Source organism: Aspergillus sydowii (assembly GCF_001890705.1).
Source record: "Aspergillus sydowii CBS 593.65 unplaced genomic scaffold ASPSYscaffold_11, whole genome shotgun sequence".
Classification (NCBI taxonomy): domain Eukaryota; kingdom Fungi; phylum Ascomycota; class Eurotiomycetes; order Eurotiales; family Aspergillaceae; genus Aspergillus; species Aspergillus sydowii.
This window is the reverse complement of record NW_024467869.1, coordinates 29202-48289: the sequence shown is the minus strand read 5'-3', so window position 1 is coordinate 48289 and position 19088 is coordinate 29202. Positions and strand designations below refer to the sequence as shown.

At 50.6% G+C, this 19088-nt stretch overlaps 9 protein-coding genes across 9 annotated transcripts; 4 read left to right on the top strand and 5 right to left on the bottom strand.

The window, feature by feature from the left end:
• Positions 1–149: 149 nt before the first annotated feature.
• On the bottom strand, positions 150–905 carry ASPSYDRAFT_34289 (uncharacterized protein; the record flags this gene model as incomplete). Its single annotated transcript, XM_040845221.1, has 2 exons — positions 150–496; positions 551–905. 2 exons carry the CDS (start codon positions 903–905, stop codon positions 150–152), a joined length of 702 nt encoding a protein of 233 aa, XP_040699165.1.
• Positions 906–1477: 572 nt separating this feature from the next.
• On the top strand, positions 1478–4157 carry ASPSYDRAFT_408701 (uncharacterized protein). Its single transcript, XM_040846169.1, has 5 exons — positions 1478–2212; positions 2270–2639; positions 2699–2855; positions 2907–3040; positions 3108–4157. The coding sequence occupies exons 1-5, from the start codon at positions 1751–1753 to the stop codon at positions 4049–4051; spliced, it is 2067 nt and encodes a 688-aa protein (XP_040699164.1). The 5' UTR covers positions 1478–1750; the 3' UTR covers positions 4052–4157.
• A 966-nt stretch (positions 4158–5123) lies between these two features.
• Positions 5124–6321, top strand: ASPSYDRAFT_80839 (aldo/keto reductase; the record flags this gene model as incomplete). The annotated part of the gene is made up of 3 exons (XM_040851063.1): positions 5124–5137; positions 5203–5353; positions 5417–6321. The coding sequence occupies 3 exons, from the start codon at positions 5124–5126 to the stop codon at positions 6266–6268; spliced, it is 1017 nt and encodes a 338-aa protein (XP_040699163.1). The 3' UTR covers positions 6269–6321.
• Positions 6322–6940: 619 nt separating this feature from the next.
• Positions 6941–7348, bottom strand: ASPSYDRAFT_92491 (uncharacterized protein; the record flags this gene model as incomplete). The annotated part of the gene is made up of 2 exons (XM_040852689.1): positions 6941–7044; positions 7114–7348. The coding sequence occupies 2 exons, from the start codon at positions 7346–7348 to the stop codon at positions 6941–6943; spliced, it is 339 nt and encodes a 112-aa protein (XP_040699162.1).
• A 101-nt stretch (positions 7349–7449) lies between these two features.
• On the bottom strand, positions 7450–7756 carry ASPSYDRAFT_92490 (uncharacterized protein; the record flags this gene model as incomplete). Its single annotated transcript, XM_040852688.1, has 2 exons — positions 7450–7544; positions 7615–7756. 2 exons carry the CDS (start codon positions 7754–7756, stop codon positions 7450–7452), a joined length of 237 nt encoding a protein of 78 aa, XP_040699161.1.
• A 1525-nt stretch (positions 7757–9281) lies between these two features.
• Positions 9282–11194, bottom strand: ASPSYDRAFT_34285 (glycoside hydrolase family 43 protein; the record flags this gene model as incomplete). Its single annotated transcript, XM_040845220.1, has 5 exons — positions 9282–9533; positions 9681–10084; positions 10165–10749; positions 10772–10825; positions 10921–11194. 5 exons carry the CDS (start codon positions 11192–11194, stop codon positions 9282–9284), a joined length of 1569 nt encoding a protein of 522 aa, XP_040699160.1.
• Positions 11195–12947: 1753 nt separating this feature from the next.
• ASPSYDRAFT_135017 (uncharacterized protein) lies at positions 12948–13814 on the top strand (the record flags this gene model as incomplete). Its single annotated transcript, XM_040840707.1, has 2 exons — positions 12948–13593; positions 13654–13814. The coding sequence occupies 2 exons, from the start codon at positions 12948–12950 to the stop codon at positions 13773–13775; spliced, it is 768 nt and encodes a 255-aa protein (XP_040699159.1). The 3' UTR covers positions 13776–13814.
• A 762-nt stretch (positions 13815–14576) lies between these two features.
• On the top strand, positions 14577–16341 carry ASPSYDRAFT_80838 (uncharacterized protein). The gene is made up of 4 exons (XM_040851062.1): positions 14577–14942; positions 15025–15759; positions 15827–15871; positions 15938–16341. The coding sequence occupies exons 1-4, from the start codon at positions 14791–14793 to the stop codon at positions 16263–16265; spliced, it is 1260 nt and encodes a 419-aa protein (XP_040699158.1). The 5' UTR covers positions 14577–14790; the 3' UTR covers positions 16266–16341.
• Positions 16342–17745: 1404 nt separating this feature from the next.
• ASPSYDRAFT_60343 (tellurite-resistance/dicarboxylate transporter family protein) lies at positions 17746–18888 on the bottom strand (the record flags this gene model as incomplete). The annotated part of the gene is made up of 1 exon (XM_040849839.1): positions 17746–18888. One exon carries the CDS (start codon positions 18886–18888, stop codon positions 17746–17748), a length of 1143 nt encoding a protein of 380 aa, XP_040699157.1.
• Positions 18889–19088: the final 200 nt, after the last annotated feature.

Below are 19088 nucleotides of genomic sequence, written 5' to 3'. Positions count from 1 at the left end.
CTGAATCGCTAAAAAAGCCTTACTAATAATATAAGATATAATACTGTACAGCTTGTCCAATAACATAATATTGTTTCACGAATAGCGGAGCTTCAAAACCAGCTTAAATATCAACACCACACGCCTCGATATCACGAGTCGTAGGAGACTTATCGGAAGGACGCAGGGAGCTCGGCCGCTACGGTTTTATCACCCGGCATCTCTGTGACGCGATTGCCTTCCAGCTCTACTGGCGGCACCGAATGATGATCGCTCGATGCAGCCATATGAACGGCTGGTTCGGATGGTGGTTGTGGAGGCCGTCGCGATCGGCGAATGCAAAACCATACTATACTAATAACAATGGCAGCGCCTACAACTCCCCCGACAACTCCCCCTGCAATAGCCCCGGTATTGGTATGAGACAAGTTGCCGCTCGGTTGAGTGGTTGTGGACGTCGGCGCTGATGACGAAGTAGATGTTGAGACTGCGGTGGACGATGTCGCCGCTATAAATTCTGCGCGTCAGTCGGCACACCGATGTCAAAGATCTCTTTTTTCTCAGGACTTACTCTGTGCCGCAGAGATGAGGCTCAACGGGGTCTCCCCTACCTGCAACTGGTAACCAGGCTTTCCACAGCCATTTGATCCCCCATCCTTAGCATAGGCAATGGTGCCTTGCTCGCAGCAGAAGTATCCGCCGTTGATATACAGATCCCAGGTACTGTTGGCGCAATGGGGCTGGCCGTTGAGGGCGTCGGTACAGTATTCTTTCGACGGACAACAGGCGACATTCTTGGCGGGAGGGCAGAAGGAACCGTTGGGACAACAGACTCGATACGGGGCGACAGTCTCGCCGCAGTCAATTTCCGAGGCCAGACAAGAGCCGTTCTTGCGCAGGGCCCATCCAAAGTTGGTGGCCGACATGGAGGGGGATGTCACCAAGAAGATGCGCAGATCATCAAAACACAGAATTCTGGTAGCGTCCTGGAGGTGGGTCGTCAGACAGAACTGGGGCGGGGTCCTGGCTGTGGAAAGAGACCTTGTCGCACAGGCCTCTTGGCTAGGATTCCACCTCGGGGACTTATGAATATGGAACCCGGGGTAATTCGTTTATTATACGAGTTCCCGCCGGTTTCCTTACCAGGATGCTAAGATAAACAACCTATCGCTCGACTTCCACCGTCCAACTACATATTTTCTTTAGTGCTGAAACCCGGGCTACGCAGTGCCTCAGTGGAGAGTGGTGGACTTTCAGTGAGGTATAATATTCCTGTTTAAAGTAAGACTTTTCCAGAAGGTGGGGAGTAACGCTAAGAAGTTCAACACCAAGCAATGCGATCGACGTTGGTGCAGGTTGCTGTCAAATCACGAACCAAAGGAACAGCAAGCTCCCAGCAGGCACAAGACCACAAGCCGGGCCCCCTTGGCTAGAAGGTACACAGAAAGAGTTCTAGAGGAACGCGTGGCAAGTAGGGAAACTGCGCGTCAGGTCCATTCCCCTGGGGGCCGTAAAGACGATATACTCGGTGGCTACGCTGGGATATCCGGGGTTCGTAGTCCACTTGAGACCTGTCACTAGGGATCCCCGGGATCGGCCAGGTTATTCGCAAGAAACGAGGGAACTTGAGTCGCGGACGTTACCCGGAGATTCTCCACCTCGACCGATGGCACGACTCCGGTAATTCCTCCGTCGCTCTCAGTAGAAATAGCCTGTGACACCTTCTAAAGACTTCAACATTATCCGTTGCCGCAGGTGTAGAAAGTGAAGTATGAGACTATTTGCGTTGTTAGCTTCTACCCTGGTGGTAATGATGAAGGCGCCAATTGCCCGTGCGGCGACCAACGAGACAGCCAATCCTCGGCTCACGCCCTTCCAATATGATACTTTCCCCCTGGGCTCTATCAAATCCTCTGGCTGGCTCCAAGACCAGCTTGTGCTTGCTGCAGAAGCGTTGCCAGGCCACCTATTCGACTTCTACCGATACGTGGCAGACTCAACATGGCTAGGCGGCACATACGAGTACAGCGAGTTGCACGAAGCTGCGCCGTATTGGTTCAACTATATTGTTCCCTTGGCGTACACCCTGGATGATCCGCGGTTGAAGAACCAAGCCAAGGCGTTCTTGGATTATACCCTGGAGCACCAGGCTGAGGACGGTTGGCTAGGGCCAGAGACAACGCGCCAGACCCGGGGTATATGGGCGCGGAGTTTACTTTTCTTCGCCCTTATGGTAAGATCACTGGAGCCACTCAGGTCGGAAATATGCAAGTATAACTGACACTATCAGCAATATGCCGAGGCCGACCCCTCCGAGACAGACCGAATTGTAACAGCAATGCACAAATGCACAGCTCTTATGCACAGCATGCTGCAGGACAACTTCACTGGGTTGCTTCAGGATGAAGCCGAGGGCGACAACTTTGACCCATATGGGTTCGGTGTGTCCAGGACGCACGAGCTCCCGCTGGCTCTACAATGGCTCTATGAGAACCATCCGCGGGGCAACCAAGAGGTCATCTGGGAGACGATGGAGCTGATGTTCGCTGGTGGGAGGAAAGGGGATCGGGACTGGACGACGTTTTTCGTTGAAGGAGTCTTTCCTGTGGGCCTACCGGATAAGACCAGCGGCTTTACCCATGGAGTCAATCTCGCTCAGGGTATTCCCTTCCGCCACCAACCCAAGATGAATCGTTAAAAGGGCTCATGCTTTTATCAGGTCTTCGATACCCTTCTGTCCTTCATCGGATGACGCAGAATACGTCTCTCGCAAGTCAAACGCATGACGCGGTCCGGTGGACGGAGCAATACCAGTTAACGCGCGCAGGCAGTATCACTGGCGACGAGCATCTTGGAGGCAAAAGTCCTCAAAGAGGGTAAGCTTACTGCTTTGATTAACAACTAGTCAAGGCTAATAACTATATCAGATCTGAAACATGCATGGCCGTGGAGATGATGTTCTCCATGGCCTATCTGTACCGAATGTATGGCGTTAACCACTACGCTGACATGGCGGAGCGCCCTGCATTCAATGCTCTTCCGGCCGCGATAAGCCCTGATTGTGAGACCTGCCCATGCCCTGGTGATAGGAACAGAGACAGAAAAAGCAGATTGCTGACGGGGAACAGGGTGGGCACACCAATACGTGCAGCAGACGAATCAGCCCTGGTCGAGAAACCTAACCGCCAACCCCTTCTTCAACGTGGTTTCTTATAGTAACACGTTCGGACTGGAGCCAAACTTTCCATGCTGCACCGTCAATCACGCTCAGGGATATCCGAAATACGCCGCCTCTTCGTACATTCGCCAGGGACACGACCATGTTATCCATGCACTACTAGGGCCCACCACCTTGGATACCCTCATACATGGCAAGAGGGTGACCATCTCCTGCGAGACAAACTATCCATTTTATGGCCGGCTCAGGTATACGATAATATCCGACACAGAGTTTGAGTTCTCTGTCCGGATCCCAGCCTGGGCACTCGTTTCCAACAAGTCCAAGTATCGAGCCGGCCAGAGCGAATGGCGCAACCTGTCTCCAACCACAGACTACCTTCAATCATTCCAGATCCGCCATGGTACGACTGTGGCCGAGGTCGACCTTCACATGGTACCCCAGATCACTGAGCCCCTAAACGGCTCCGTCGCCATCTACTACGGGCCCTTCCTCTATGCCCTGGATATCGAAGCCGCCAACCTGACATACCACTCCCCACTGAACTGGACGGACCGCACCCCTCTCCCAGACGCCGATGTGGTGCCACAAACCAGAGATTGGGTGATGAATCCAGCGTCGGAATGGCGATATGCGATCGACCCGAGCTCCATAACCGTTGAGAACCTAAACGCGACTGGCAGAGATTTGCCGAATCCTATCTGGGCTCGCGAGGCGACGCCTGTAGCTCTCTGGGTTGATGGATGGTTAATTGACTGGGAGGAGGAGATGGGCACCGCTGCGCTTCCGCCGGTTAACCCTGAAGTGAAGGCGGAGCCGACGAGGGTCCGATTGATCCCGTATGGAGCGGCGAAGCTGCACATTGCAGACTTCCCAGTGGCAAGTAGGGTGTAAGGTGTGGACCAGGCGTCGGGCGTCTAGATTGAAGAACTCGCTCAACAAAGTTTTCCCGTCTCACTAGCGCTTTATCTGCAGGGCGAAGGACCTGATACAGATGCCTGGATGGATAGCCCGTGGTTACGGTGAAAATTACTGGCTAGTGACTAGCCTAATAGGGCTTTAGACTAACTCAGCAGCCAGATTTAGCTATACTATTATATGCAATATGATTCATTGGTACTATATTAATTATAATTATAGATTCATTGGTACTATATTAATGAAAATCTATATTTATAGGAAGATTTTATACTGGAGTATGCTCTACCTTACTGCCTGCTTCTATAGTAGCAAGACTACCCTTACCATAGTGATAACAAACCCATCGTCTCAGCTCTAATTAAGCACCCCTACCCCACGGGGGGTGGTCGGCCTGACATCGGGCGGAATATACGGCGGCCCCTACTGGGTGTTGCTGATTAACTGGATCTTAGAGTTACCCAAGGTAGGCTGATATCCAGTAGATCCATAGCCAGCTTCCAGTGGACTAAGATTCCAGGGGATAAGAGACTAGAAATTTTTCCTGGTAATATATACTATGCTTGTTATAATCCCTCTGCAGTCCAATAATTTTCAGCCAAATATGCAAAATTAAGTGAGCCTCCTGCAATAGTAGCATCAAGATGACGCCTCCGTATCAATCGGCCAGATACTGGTTTGCCTCAATTAGCCCAGCACGGATCGTTGGGGTAGCGTCGACCAAACGAGTGCCGACATGCTGCAGCGGACCCCCACCATAAAGGGCGGAGTGCAAAAAGAAAGATAAATTTTTGTCTCGTTTTAGGTTGTTTCGATGAGGTGGTACACTTCGGTCTGTGTATATTTCGATTTTTAGCCTTTTATTCTCCGTCATGCGCGACCGGCATGCGGCCGGTCAATCGCCCGGCTCCCGACGTGACCAAGCTAACCTGCAAACATTCGATTTAACGGGAGGCTATAAAGCACAGGCGTCCAGCACAGTCAAGGACCTGGTGGATCCATCCAGTAATTTTAGTGGCAGTTTGGAGTTTTCCGCTACGGCGACAGCATGGAGTATAAACGGTTGTACACCCTCCTGGGGCTCTCATTTGCCAGAAGTCGTCAGCTAATCTGGATTTTTACCGCAGAGTGGGCGATTCCGGTCTTTACGTATCCAAGGTCATTCTCGGGACAGCGGGCTATGGATCTTCTCGCTGGCAGGAATGGGTTCTCGAAGAAGAGGCAGCGCTTCCTTTACTGAAGCATGCATTTGACATGGGTATAAATACTTGGGATACGGTGCGTCGCCTCTAGCTATGGTGCCTACGTTGGGCTATTTTTCAACTGACTCTTCCCCTGCAGGCCGATGCATACTCAAACGGCCGATCCGAGGAAATTGTTGGCAAGGCTTTGAAAGTGTATGGCATTCCTCGCGAACAAGTAGTTATCCTAACCAAGATATTCTACGCGCTTGATCCGGACGGCCAGGGTCCAATTTCCTCGCTGAAGGACAGGACCAAGCGCCACCTAGTAAATCGCGTCGGGCTATCGCGCAAGCATATTCTGGCCGCGGTCGCGGAGAGCACGCGGCGCCTTGGGACTTACATTGACGTCCTGCAGATTCATAGGTTTGACCCAGAGTCCAATCTCATAGAGACGATGAAGGCTTTGCACGACGTTGTGGAGAGTGGGAGTGTGCGCTACCTAGGAGCAAGCTCGATGGCAACGTGGGAGTTTCAAAAGCTACAGTACATTGCGGAGAAGAACGGATGGCACAAGTTCATTTCCATGCAGAACTACCACAACCTGATTTATCGGGAGGAGGAGCGAGAAATGGTCCCGTTCTGCCGAGACAGCAGCGTCGGTATTCTTCCCTGGAGTCCACTCGCACGCGGTGTCCTGGCTCATCCTTGGACGGAACGAGACACCAAGCGAGAGCACACGGACAAGCTTTTGAACAGCCTGGTACGGGGATGCGAGACTATCACCGATGAAACCATAGTCAGCAGAGTGCAAGAGATTGCGGAAAAGAGAGGTGTGAAGATGTCAACAATCGCCTTGGCTTGGAGCCTGCGCCAAGGCATGTGTCCAATTACCGGCCTGCAAAGCACTGCTCGAATTGATGAGGCCGTCCAGGCTGTCGCATTTCAGCTATCTGATGATGAGGCAGCATACCTAGAGGAACCATACACTCCAAAGAAAGTTGTGTACTGAGGTAAAAATAGTAGTATTATAACTATCTTTAGAGGATATAGGGCGCCAAGAACACAGCTTAAACATTTATACAGTTCGGTAATTAGGACGAAGTATATGGAGACTGAGATAACTCAAATTGGGTTCTATTTCTCTTGATCAACGCAGCCAGTATACTCCCTGCACAGAATACATATGTACCGGACCAGGCAATGCCAGGGATCTAACCACTACAAAGCGATGTGAACAAATATGGGAGTAATGAATCAACCAATCAGAAGTTTCTTTCTGGAATAGAATGGATTGCTTAAAGGATCTCAGTAGGATCAATATCCAAGACCTTTATATAGTTACTAACCCGAGGCGCTTAGGAGGTGGTCCGGGGTGGTCCGCGTCCAACCTCAACCCTGCGTCGAGTAATCATGCATATATAGCTCAGGTGGCCGTCACGAGCGGTTGTGACGATATAGGAGTGAAGGACACCCACCTTCCACGATATCCCGCGGCATTGGACCTTTGTGGCCGGTATGGCCGCGGTGATCGGAATGATACGTCGGCTTTGAGTGGCTGCTAGTTGGGCATGAAGACGCACTGGTCGTTTTGGCGGTGCTCGTAGCAGTAGCTGTGGTAGTGATAGCATCCTGAACTTTCACCAAAGTGCCATCCACCGCAGTCGGCGTATATAGAGCTGTATCAACCGAGCATGGACAGGCATCCTCTACCGGATCGAACGCTGGCACCATAATGATAAGTAGCACTTGTGTTGGTGTTGATGTCTTCCAAGATATCATCGATTGCTGTGGCAAAGTGTCAGGCTAATGTCTGACAACCGAATCCCAATTTCTTAGTATGGCGGAGTGACTTACTAACTGGTACAGCTCCCACATTGTACGCACCAGGGTCCTCCTGGGTCTGGAGATAGATCTCGCCGTCAAGCCAGAAGTACTCATCATGCCAGGGGTTATGGCCGTTGGTGAACCAGACATATCCGTCCGTGTCTCCCCGCCGGTGCCGTTGAAGCAGCTGCCGCTGGGGTCGTTGCAGTACGGCGCGGGCGTATCGCCCATCTGCTATCCCCCGCCGCCGGCGACGAGAAGCCATGTACCGTTATAGTCCATGATAATGTCGTCTGCTTCGCCGGATTTTCTAGGTAGGAGAGACTTTGGACAATACACCCGTATTGCCGTAGTTTGCTTGATGACTCATTGCCAGTACTCAACCTCCCAGCGCAGACGCAAGTAGCCCGTGCCACGGAGGGTTACATTGTTCGTGCTGTAGAAAAGCAGCCATAGGCCCCCTGCAGGAAAGTCATCAGTATGCCGTGATATCATATGCGATATACGTTGAAGTAAGCCGACTGAACATACCAAGGAAGCCAGGCTGGAACTCGACGTAATTGCCGGATACAAATTCGACCCCGGTGTTAGTCCGGTTCGTGATAGGGGTCGTGGCGGCACTAAGAGAGGCAAAAAGCGCAGCAGCACTTGCTAGTAGAAAAAAATACTTCATGCTTGCTGAACGCGAGGCTTGATGAACTGGGAGATAAACGCTATGAATAAAATAGCTATGGTAGGCCACGCCACGAAGCGAAGTGCCCCTCGAGGAAATATATAGGGTTAGAAAGGTCCTAGTAAAGGTGGAAAATGATATGATCTGATAAAGGCGAAGATCAGATATTGGCAGGCTAAGATTCCCTGCCAGCTCCCGTTCTTAATGAGCCGGATGCTTGCCCGGATGCTTGTCAGTTACTTTGCCCCGTATCTACACCGTCGCCAGATCGGTTAAAAGCCCAAGCGATTGTGATCTGCAGTCTACTTCCTCGACGTGGCAACGCCATGACGAGTCCCTGCAATCAACCTCGAACGCCTCGCGGGGCACCCTGTCGTTGACAGTAATAAACCGATTGGGGACCCCTTGTTTCTCGGGTGATTCGATCAATAATATCGGCTTGAAGAAACCGGAGCAATCTGCGGAGTATACAGATCCTGGTTGCTGCCAGCCTGCGAGTATATACAGTAAGGGTGATGGAGCGATGGAGCTTCACTCTTGAGCAGTCAACACAGTGTGTGATGTCAGCGTCGCGATTGGAGAGTTATGCGAGTCGCAACGAAAGAATCAATTGCATTGAATAGCCTAGGAATATTATCCTTGTCTTTTATCGTAACGTGCTGGATGTTCGCCCCCCATTCGTCCCGTAGCATGTTGTTCTTAGAACAGGTTCAAGTCCGCATAGGCATACCTGGTTGTTTTCTCATGAAAGAATAACTATGCTGCTCCCAGATGTCTTGATATGAGCCAGGAGAGCCTGGATAGTAACTTCCTTGTCCCCACGCCTAGCACGTCCCGAACCCGAACGCGAACCCGAGCCCCCGAGAAAAAGACAAAAAAGGACAGTAAAACAAAATAGAATAAATAAATAAATGAATCGGTTAAACTCCAACACCTCGACTGCCCATAGGGCCGCCATTCCTCCGGCCCCAGTGGAGACGACCCCGTTGAACTTCGACACCGTCACCGTTGGTTGGGTGAGGGATGGCACACCAACGTAACCCCTACTGCCGCGCAATAGGAAGCATATAGGAAGGGCCGGGACGAACTTTACGTGGGCTGTCCATTGCTCAGAGAGCCAGATCACTAATAGCAGCCCTACCCGAAACCCGCCAAAGTGCAGACTTGGCCGAGAGCATGGTCTTGAATTGAGATCTTACCTGGACGATGCAGAAGGATATTCATCAAGCTTGCTGTAGCCATGCATGAGCCGCCCATATGCAGCTAAATGCTTTCTATCCCGAATCAACCTGAGCTACCTGATGAAACTCACAACTGAGAGATGTACCTCGATGCTTGCGAGTAAGTCGGACAATTGACTACAGAGTATCTCAATTTCGGGCTGGGAATGGGGTGAAAACGCTGTTGCTAAACCCCTAGTGTCCTAAGTAGTTACTCTACTCCTCTTTCTTTTTGGATTGTTTCCATAGAATTATAACTCGGCCATGCACTGCCAACTTGCTGACCTTGTCCTCTTTGCGCCCCGTCAAATCTCGTCTGTTCGAGCCCACGCAAAATCCGCCGGTACCAGGCTTGGATAACCGCGACCAGTACTGTAAAGCCCGAAGAACGCCCCAGTAAAGGACTGGATACCCTGTGTCAGAATAGAATTCGAGAAGGAAGTCGTATTCGTAATCGTTTTGCCATTGTCCACGCTGTACTGCAGTGTATATTGAGTCGGCTCAGCCCGGATGTAGAGTCGCACGGCACCAGAGGACGGAATTGTCACCGAGGTTTCCTGGTGGCTAGGTTAGTAAAGTCTGCAATACTTTCATCAGTATGTTACGCAGTCTAAGAACTTGCCTCCTGAGTATTATTTTCCCCCGTAAACGTCCGAGTGATGAGGCACCGATTCCCAGGCCTGTCATCACACTGTCTCATTTACCTGGTGAGGCACCTCAGATATCCACAGGACTACGCCAGCCTCAGTAGTAGACAATCCCTTGGGGTAGAACTCAAGGCTTGTACTCCAGACTGTGCTGAGCGACACCTGCTTCTGCAGGTAGACTGTCGGCGTCGCCACCTGCGTGAGATTGTAGGCATTCCCCCAGATTCGGAGATACCCAGGTCTTTCGTGTAGCGAGTATTCCTGCTTGTACGGTGTGCGAATGCTGTACCAGCCGATTTCCAGTTCATCCTTGCTCTCATTCTTATACCCGAAGTCGTCGACCCATGAACGAGGGAGCGAGAGATTGTACAAGCCGGGCTGGGTATTGTTCACTGGCTCGCCGTTGTTGAAGACCGGCCAGCCGTCTTCCCACGTTACCGGTGTGAGGTATGTTTCTCGACCTGAATCACTTTAGCTTTTTTCTTCTTTCTTTTTTGCTTACTCCTTATGTTTTGGCACAGTGTAAAGTCAACTTCCTTACATAGCTGCGAAACTCCATTCCTGAGTCGCACACCCAAAAAGACCGCCCACCAGTTCCCATGTTTATCCTCCACGAGATCCGCATGCCCCGTATGTCGTATTGCCGAGCTCGCAGGATTCATAAGCATGGAGTTATGCGGGTTGGATTCCCACGGACCCAGCGGCGAAACCGTGCTCCGATACGAAAGCTCCTGATGACTATCCGTATTCGTGCCCCCCGCAGCAGTCACCAGACAATATGTCCCATTAATCTTATACACATGACTCCCCTCTGGCCAGAGCACAGTAACGTTAACCAAGGGTTGCGACTGCGTCAAGGCTCGCCCCGTAGCGAGATCAATCTCGCTGCTCCAGCAGCGTACCAGATCGCCCATGAACTGCTGCCTTGTTTGGCCGAGATAGACCTTCCCGTCATCGTCCCAGAACAGATCCTGATCGAACCCAGGGTTGTCAATGTACACCGGGTCCGACCAGGTGCCGGAAGCGATCTCGTCGGTCCAGATGTAGAATCCTCGCGGGAAGACGTTGCCGTCGGCGACGTCTCGGTCCAGGGTGTCGCATTTGGCTTTCCAGGGAGTATTTAGGGCTGCATGACAGGGGCTGCTTACCCGATGAAATGTAGTATCGTTTGTTGTGGTATCGAATGGTGGACGCCCATACTCCTGCACCACCAGTTGATTGTGAGAGACAAGATTCATATAGATACATCCGATCATAGATGGTGCTGGTTCCAAACAAATAGTGGGTGAGCACTTACCGAGCGAAGAAGGAGTACCGAACATGGTCAATTGACTGGGACGTGTAAGGGCATGGCTATGGAGTTTCCAGTTCACTAGGTCCGTGGAATGGTAGATCGGTATACCCGGAGTAAACTCGAACGAGCTCACAATAAGCCAATAATTATTGCCAACGCGTAGAATCGATGGATCCGGATTGAAGCCTGGAATGATGGGGTTGATGTACGCCCAGGTACAATGGCAGAAGGCCAGGGAAACGGCCAGCAGCCGTTGGAGACCCCCAAGGACCAGCATCTTTTCCACCTCACTCTTTAGTTTCGCTCAATGTTGTGTTTAGGAATTGCTCTGATTTTATGCTGCCGGATTAAGTACGGCTGTTCCTCGCTACACGGTTATTGCTCGCCTCCAGTGAGCCTGTATTCTGCGCCTTGTCGTCTTTGTTTGGGGTGACGGGCTCCGGCATTTACCCCGGCCCACCCAGTCAGGGAATCCGGGGAAAATCCGGGGGAGGAGGGGGAGGACAAGCCCCGACATTGCAGAATGTCGTTGACAAAACTTTCTTGGCCAAGGTCCATAGCCGAACAAACTGGGCCTCAAGCAACCCGGATACTTCAAGCCTGAATTTGTCTGCCTATAAACGCAGGTTTCGCGGATACAAGGCTCTGCACTCACGCAAACTATATCATGCACTGAAGAGAAGTATAGTATCACGAATCAGAACCCTATCTGGGATATCTTCCATTATCAGTATATGATTAAACGCCAGATCAAGGCGCCGTGGACTACAAAAGTGAAAGAAGCGGAGGGATTTGAAGGGGAAATCCCTGGCGGTAATCATCCTAGTTGGGCGGAGCTCATATGGGCTTACTAGGCAAGGGCCATGTATTTGATATAACCCCAGACTTTCAAATACATCCCTTGTCATTGTCAGGAAGATGTGGCCCCCCAGCTTCTATGGAGATAGGAATTATTCTTGTTCTCGACAACATCCCATTCTGCATGTCTTGGTATCATATATGGAAAAGATCGGTCTCAAAAATCTCAAATGAAATTGATATTTTATACTCCGCAGGCAATGCACACGAAAGTTCTGTCAGCTAGTACCTTACGAGGTTTGAAGGAGGAAATAACAGCTGACCTCCGAGGATCTACCACCACGCTGAGCCATTTCCCTGACTCAATACCGGTGGTGGCACTAAGCAATCACTTTTGGGAAGATATAGACCGGATCGTTAACATGCGTGACCCCGAGGTTTCTGTGTCTGAGTGGAGAAGATATGCCGGAAATGGGTATTATTTTGAGTCACCTCCGTGGCTTAACCCAACGTCACGCGCAATGTAGACTATCGCGTATGTATAGGAGGGGGAAAAGGAAGGAGAAAAAGGTCTCGTCCCCTATGTCCGCAGTCCCCTATATATCGAGAGGCCAGAGCAGCAGGAACCTGAGCCCGTACGGTTACCACCACCGCGCCAGCCAGGGCGGCAACCAGGCAAGGCACAGAGCAACAATCACCTTCGACCGGAAATAAAGGAGGATAAAGTCATATACAACTAATGCCGAGTGCGTTCATGACGCGCGCTGGCATACGAATGGATATCATGATTGATTGAAGTCGCTCCACCGGAGTGTAGATTATATGGGAAAACCCGAGGTCAGCGACAATTTTGGCCTTTTTTTGTTTCTTTTATTTCTCCTTTCAGAGCCCGGGTGAATTCCCGGAAACGTGCCCGTGTTTGAAGCTGCCGGCTTGGGCAGTGATGAGCCCATCACCGACCAGGTGGATAATGGTCCCGCAGGGCTGTGGAGTACGTGGAGTTCAATCCCACGTTAACTTGGCATACAGTTTGGCTGTCCAATGTGTTTCTCCACGGCTTTCCCCGAAGAGGCAGAAGTTGAGGCCACCCAGGTATATGCGAAGATGATGCAGCGCAGCCCCAGGGGCAGTAGTACTTAAGTGGCCTGTCCTGCTTTCGAATCCTAGAATCTGAACAAGGCCTATTCAATAAATTGCCCTGGCTTGAACTGATTAACACCCACACCATCATAATGTCTGCCAAGTATCTTCTCCTGGCCCCCCTCCTCGTGGAATCAGCTCTAGCAGGGAGCCTCAACACAGGCTCCTTCTCCTCCTCGCTCTCCCCCTTCTCAGCATGCAATTACAAGTCCCCATCTAGCGTCACAACATCTGACGGCACCGCGGAATTCTACTTTGACGAGAGTGATTTCGACGACACCCGTGACGACAAGGGGGTCGAGATCTGCGTCTTTGAAGACGGGACAAGCACCAACGTTGCCCAGATGACCAAGGAAGGATGGCAGGGCTTCAATCTCTATGTCTCATCAGACTCCTTCCCAACTGATAGAAGCACCATTATCGCGCAGCAGTTCTGTCCTGGAGGTTGCTCGTCCTGGTGCGGTGGATTGCAGGTCGTTGATAACGCGCTTGTGGCTGAGCACCGCGCTAGCTGCGGAGAGGCTACAACGACCACAATTGTTTCGGATATTGAGCGCGATACTTGGCACGATGTCGTCGTGCATATGAGAGTTTCACAAGAGCAAGACGGCGCGTACGAGGTTTGGTGGGACGGGACGCAGGTGTACAGCGTGGACGGCACCGATATTGGCTTCGGGACGTGGGACGGGGACGCATTATCTTCTGGGTGGTATTTCAAAAACGGGATATATGCCTTTGGTAAGTACATCTTGAACCCAGAGCGGATCCATGGAGGTCACCAGGCTGACTATGGTTTAGATACGGAGGATTACGTCGACGATACGACCAGGACGTTGTTGTTTGATAACGTGAGCTGGTACGAGACTGATAGCGATGAAACGGACGGCTATGACACTGTTGCCCCAGGAAGTGCTAGTTAATCGGTATATGATTTATTGGACAAGACGATGAGGAGGCGTGGTGACTACTGACAAGACCTGGCACTCACGAAGTATATAGTCATTTGACTAAAAGAAAGAAACATTCCTACTGAATAGCTAGTACTATTAATAGTACAGGAAGTATTTATTTCAGGGAACATAATATCTTCTGGTAGCCGCCGCTATCGTCATACGGCAAAGGCGCCCGAATTAGCAAGCATCCGACTGCAGAATTCAGGCTGGCATCTATAGCTGTGTGCGGGGCATGGACAAAGGGGCTAAACAATCTACTAGACTAGGAAGCAAAGCACGAGATCAGAGATACCACCAGCTCGAGGCCCACTATTCGCAAAGAAAGAATGTCGGACCGCACCATATACCCCTGCTTGGCCGGGAAGACAAATAGGATTGCGCTGGTTCGCAGTTGCTGGCAGCGGCGGCCTGGAGCGCTCGATATAAGAGGGTCGAGCCAGGCCCATGTTCCAGTCTCGTCCAGGAAGTGGCTTGCGTCTGGGACCAGGACCAGAGTTCAATAGCTCAGAGGCTGGCAAGGCCGCGAATTCCCCGGCCGGTAAATAGACACACCGTGTCTGTTTTCGTCTTATTGCTTCGGAATTCTTCAGGAGACCGTCTCTGGCCGAACCATACCGCACAAGCTTACTTGGCGACCAATGAGTCCAGCCCGTGGCGTTTAACTTGGGGGCTGCCAAGGACCTGGCAACGCCGAAGTGATCTGGTGGGGTACACCTGTTTAAATTGCACAGAGGAGATTCAGTGAAACACAAGCATTAATGCGCCCACGTGGTACCTGACGTGCGGTATCGCGCTTAACGGCTGTGCAGGCGGATGGTAGTGTCGGCAATTGGAAAGGCCCTGGACAGTCTATTCATTATCATTCTTGAAGATTAACTCACCGCTAATTTTGCCATAAATTTTGCTATAAATACCATACTCACGGTGCACAGGCTATTGTTTCTAATATTCTTGTTCCCGCTGAGCCAAAAGTCTAGCAAGTATGCATTGCACTGCCTTTACAAAGCTCGTACTGTTCGGGCTCGCGTCCACAGCCCTGGCTGCTCGACAGCCTTACGACGTCAGGAAGATCATCGATGCGTTCCGCAACCCGCACGACGATCTAACCGTTCTGTGCTCCCACCGTGGCCTCAGGTAAGCCCAGCTGATATAATCACGCATATTTCTTTCGTCTTAACCGTCCGACTGCCGGTATCTGACGTGGTGTCTATTCCAGATGGAATGGGACTGCAGAGAACTCCCGCGATGCGTACTTCCGTACCGCGGAGGCAGGAATTGAATGCATTGAAACCGACATCCGACTCTCCAAGGACTTGCAGCTCCCTATGATCCACGATAGTGGGCTGGGTCGGGTTACCGATGTTGGAGAGCAAGCCGGCGAGCCCGCTTACAATCCCTTCACCGGAGAAGGATATGACCCCAAGGTTGCCGAATCTAACTTCATCGGTTTTATGGAGGATCTATATCTACGAGATGAACAGGGCCGTGTGCGCTTCGAGCGCGTGCCCACCCTCCCCGAGATGGTGCAGACTATTCACGACGCGGAGATGAATGTCGTCCTCGAGCTGGACTTCAAGGACCAGGCCGCGATTGAGCCCGCATACTGGGCGCTCAAGTCACTGAAGAATGCCGCGGGGGTTCCTGCAAACGAGTGGTGTATTTACAAGCTGCAGTCTACTTGGTACAAATCGCCGGATGAATTCGAGGCCCTGCCATGGGTGCAAGACGCGTTCGCAAACGGAATCCAGTTGTCCTTCATCCCGGTCTACGAACCTGCATACCACACGGAGATGGATCAGCTTGCCTCGCTGAAAGCCTTTTCGAAGACCAATTATACCATCTCTGCTGAGATTGAACTTATGTCAACGGATGGGATGAGCTACGAGCTCCTTGAGAAAGTTAAGGAGATGCAAAATAACCCCAACTTTCGCATTAAATCAGCCGGAACCTTGTACGTGAACGTTGCGACAATTGTACTCCCCCAGAAAACTTGTTAAATCTGACCATCTGAACCCTAGTTACGCCATCGGTGACTTCTTCGAACAAGAATCCAACCTTACCTTGTAAGTTGAGCCAAATTGAGACAGCTCTAGATGAACAATGCTGATTGTCTTACTTTACTGTGATAGCTTTGATACGGGAGCCTTTTCTCTTCCAGAGGATATCCGCCACAATAACTCGGTATATGTTTTTCAGGAGAACGAGCCACCTGTTCTACTTGATTCCAAGGTCAAGAATTACTCTGTTGATGGACATGACTATCGCTCCGATTTCGACTGGATCATGGAACAAGGTTACAACTGGGTCATCTCAGAGACTGTGGATGTATGGGATGTGCTCCTTCGGAAGCAGGGAAAGCGGAACATTCAGCATATGATTGCTGATGGTCAGACTGTGGCCGATGAGAGCCGATCAAATGGGTGGTATAAGAGGCATGCGAGGGACTTCCGGATCTGAACAATCCCGCCATATGCTCAGTTCACGTATCATCGAAATTTAGCAGCAGGAACAGACAAATCGACGTAAATTAAGCACAATTAATTTGTTATAGACTTTTACACGTCAGTATAATCACCCATCCCATTGAGTTATGTAGACTTACCTCATATGAATACTTGGATTTTTATGATTCATGTTCTCCAGTTAATCTGCAGACATACTATCTTTAATTACCATCATTAACCATTAAGCCGTACTTAATTTAGAGTTTAATAGAGTTTACTACTAAGGCTATGTATATACTCGAGATTTCATAGTAATTGGAAGGCCTTCTCGAGTTCATATAAAATATAGTACTAGGGTCCTAGTACACGCTAAGGAGGCCTATATATAAAAAACAAGAGAATAGGAGTGAAGAAATAGATCTATATATATTGTCTCTTTTACGACCGCCAAGAATTTAACACGTGATTCCTAGTTACCACCGTTGGCCCTTAACAAACACTGCTAATCTGTGGGCTGCAAAATATATGTATTACGGTCTTAAGGGGTTATAGAGAAGTGGTACTTGTTTGGTAAAGAGACGTCATATATTTAATGGAACGAACCCTTGGTTCTCCTAACAATAAACCAGTGGTGTAACATTATTATTATATATTTTATAACAGAGCAAGACTTCCGTTCCGATTGCGATTAACTTTTAGGGAAAGGGTTCCCTAGCTAGTGGTGCGTGAGACATACCCCACTAGCTGGAACTCTTCATGACTCTGCTAACGATACAGTCTGTGTCTTCAAGCGTCAGGCTGTGGATTCCAATCTATCCGTAATTAACCTTGTGCTATTATTAATTAACGCTAATGCTTGCATGGTTGTTTGGGCTGAATTGAAGCCTGCAACCCTAAGAGATGCTAACTCAGTAATTATCAATGTAATTTCGCCGCATTCAGCATCCATATTGTACAAGTTCTGAAGAAGACTGCAGGGCATTTATCAGCCACATCAAATGCACAGGATTTTATTTCCCTCTCTGGCGTCCGAATTACAGACAACCAGTATGAAGAAAATCATGAGTTCCTCAACTACCCCTCGGCTCCCCCTACCTAGTCGTGTGGAACGATGGTCTAACGGTCGAAAGACAATACCTGGCAATCTACTTCTCAGGAGGAGGCTGCTGCAGACGACGCTCACACTGCTCAACGTCATGGCTAAGCTATCCCAGACAGGATCAAGCCTGATATGACAAACCCTACCGGGATGATACCAGGATGAAATCCGCGGAAGAGATGGCAACATCGGAACCAGAGCCAATAGCGGCCCCGACATCTGCCATCGTGAGGGCTGTGGAATCATTTATTCTGTCTCCCACCATGAAAATCGTAGCCCTCCTCTGTATGTATTCAGAAGTTCTCCCAGAAGCATTCCGAGAGCTAACCTTTGCAGGATTCCTTGACGTTTTGAAAAGCTTTGTTATACCACTCTATGTGTCTAATATCGCTATCTACAAAAACCCCTTGCTCCCTAGTACCCACACTGTGGCGATGGTCACTGCCAGCCAGATGGCGACCTGCACCACCGTCAACACAGAGCTCACCCACAGTATTGCCTCGGACTGCAGGACCTGTCCGATCTTGACAGTCGCGATCACGAAGCCCGTGTTGGGAAACACCATGCTCCAGTACGCCAGCGACATGGGCGCACCACCGTGTCCTCCAAAGACGCGACATGGCGCCAGCACACTGAGTATCGAGATGCAGAGACAGTAAAAAGACAGAGTCCATAGGAAAATGCCGGCCAGCGAGGCGAGAACAAGGGCTATCTGGCCGGTCTCAACAGCCATGGTACTGCCAGTTTCGTTCGTTGAAGAAACGATGTAGCGTTCAGGAAACTTTTCCACCGCAGCATTTGCCATGCCAATCAGTGCCAGCGCCGTGAAGCTCCAGGGGCCCACGGAAATGAACATCTCCGGCCGGTCTGATGGCTTGGGAAGGCCTTCCTTGTTCAGCCGGTAGAAGTACTCCGAGTAGATGAAGAGCGACATTGTGAAACCGAATCCCTGCAGTGTTGTTCCGCCGATGATGATTGGAATAGCTTGCTCGTCAGGCTGACTGGGTGCAAGGACTGATGCGATCGTGCCAGAGAGCATTGCTGGGAAGGACGGAAGAAGTCGGACAATGGCAAAGGGTTGTGCACTGGCCATGCCGCGGTGATAGAGATACCAGTTATGCACGACCGCTTGAATCACAGCGATCGCAACATAGATCCAGAAAATAACACGCAGAGCGACCAGTAGCCACGGACCGCACGCGTCAGTGCCATAGCTGGAGGCGCCGATGATAATGGTGGCGAGCGCGAGAGGACATGTCCCGACAAAGTGCGTCTCATTGGGGGCTTGGAAGGACTCTTTGAGGGCTGACGATCGCGATATGAAGCGCAGACCCAGGCAGAAGGAGATGGCAACAAAGAGAACAATGTTGAAGATGTAGATGATTTTTCCGATCGTGTCCAGTCCCGTGAAGCGATGCGGCGTGTTGTATAGCAGCACTGCGATGCCCCCGGTCGCCATCGACATGGAGTACCAGCCCCAGGTGACCTGGCACAGGCGATTTCTAATTGAAGCCGGGCTCAGTTCCTTCGAATCCATGACCAGTGAGTGTCTCTGCACATCTCGCACTTCACGGGTTGCAATATTTAATGGCGGCCGTCTGGTCTGTGGACCCACCATGACTGCATCGTGATTTCACTGTCTTCCTCGGACAACAGACAGGGCTGAGACGACATGATACAGCAATGGATTCTAGGAATATATAGTCTATAAAATGGCGATATGGAGAGTGTAGGTTC

Bases quoted from the DNA above. Each gene is read 5' to 3' on its own strand.
- ASPSYDRAFT_408701 (XM_040846169.1), top strand. From the start codon at position 1,751: ATGAGACTATTTGCGTTGTTAGCTTCTACCCTGGTGGTAATGATGAAG. The intron at 2,213-2,269 runs GTAAGATCACTG...TGACACTATCAG, and splicing joins TACTTTTCTTCGCCCTTATG to CAATATGCCGAGGCCGACCC. The intron at 2,640-2,698 runs GTATTCCCTTCC...TGCTTTTATCAG, and splicing joins TGGAGTCAATCTCGCTCAGG to GTCTTCGATACCCTTCTGTC.
- ASPSYDRAFT_80838 (XM_040851062.1), top strand. From the start codon at position 14,791: ATGCATTGCACTGCCTTTACAAAGCTCGTACTGTTCGGGCTCGCGTCC. The intron at 15,760-15,826 runs GTACGTGAACGT...TCTGAACCCTAG, and splicing joins ATTAAATCAGCCGGAACCTT to TTACGCCATCGGTGACTTCT. The intron at 15,872-15,937 runs GTAAGTTGAGCC...TTACTGTGATAG, and splicing joins CAAGAATCCAACCTTACCTT to CTTTGATACGGGAGCCTTTT.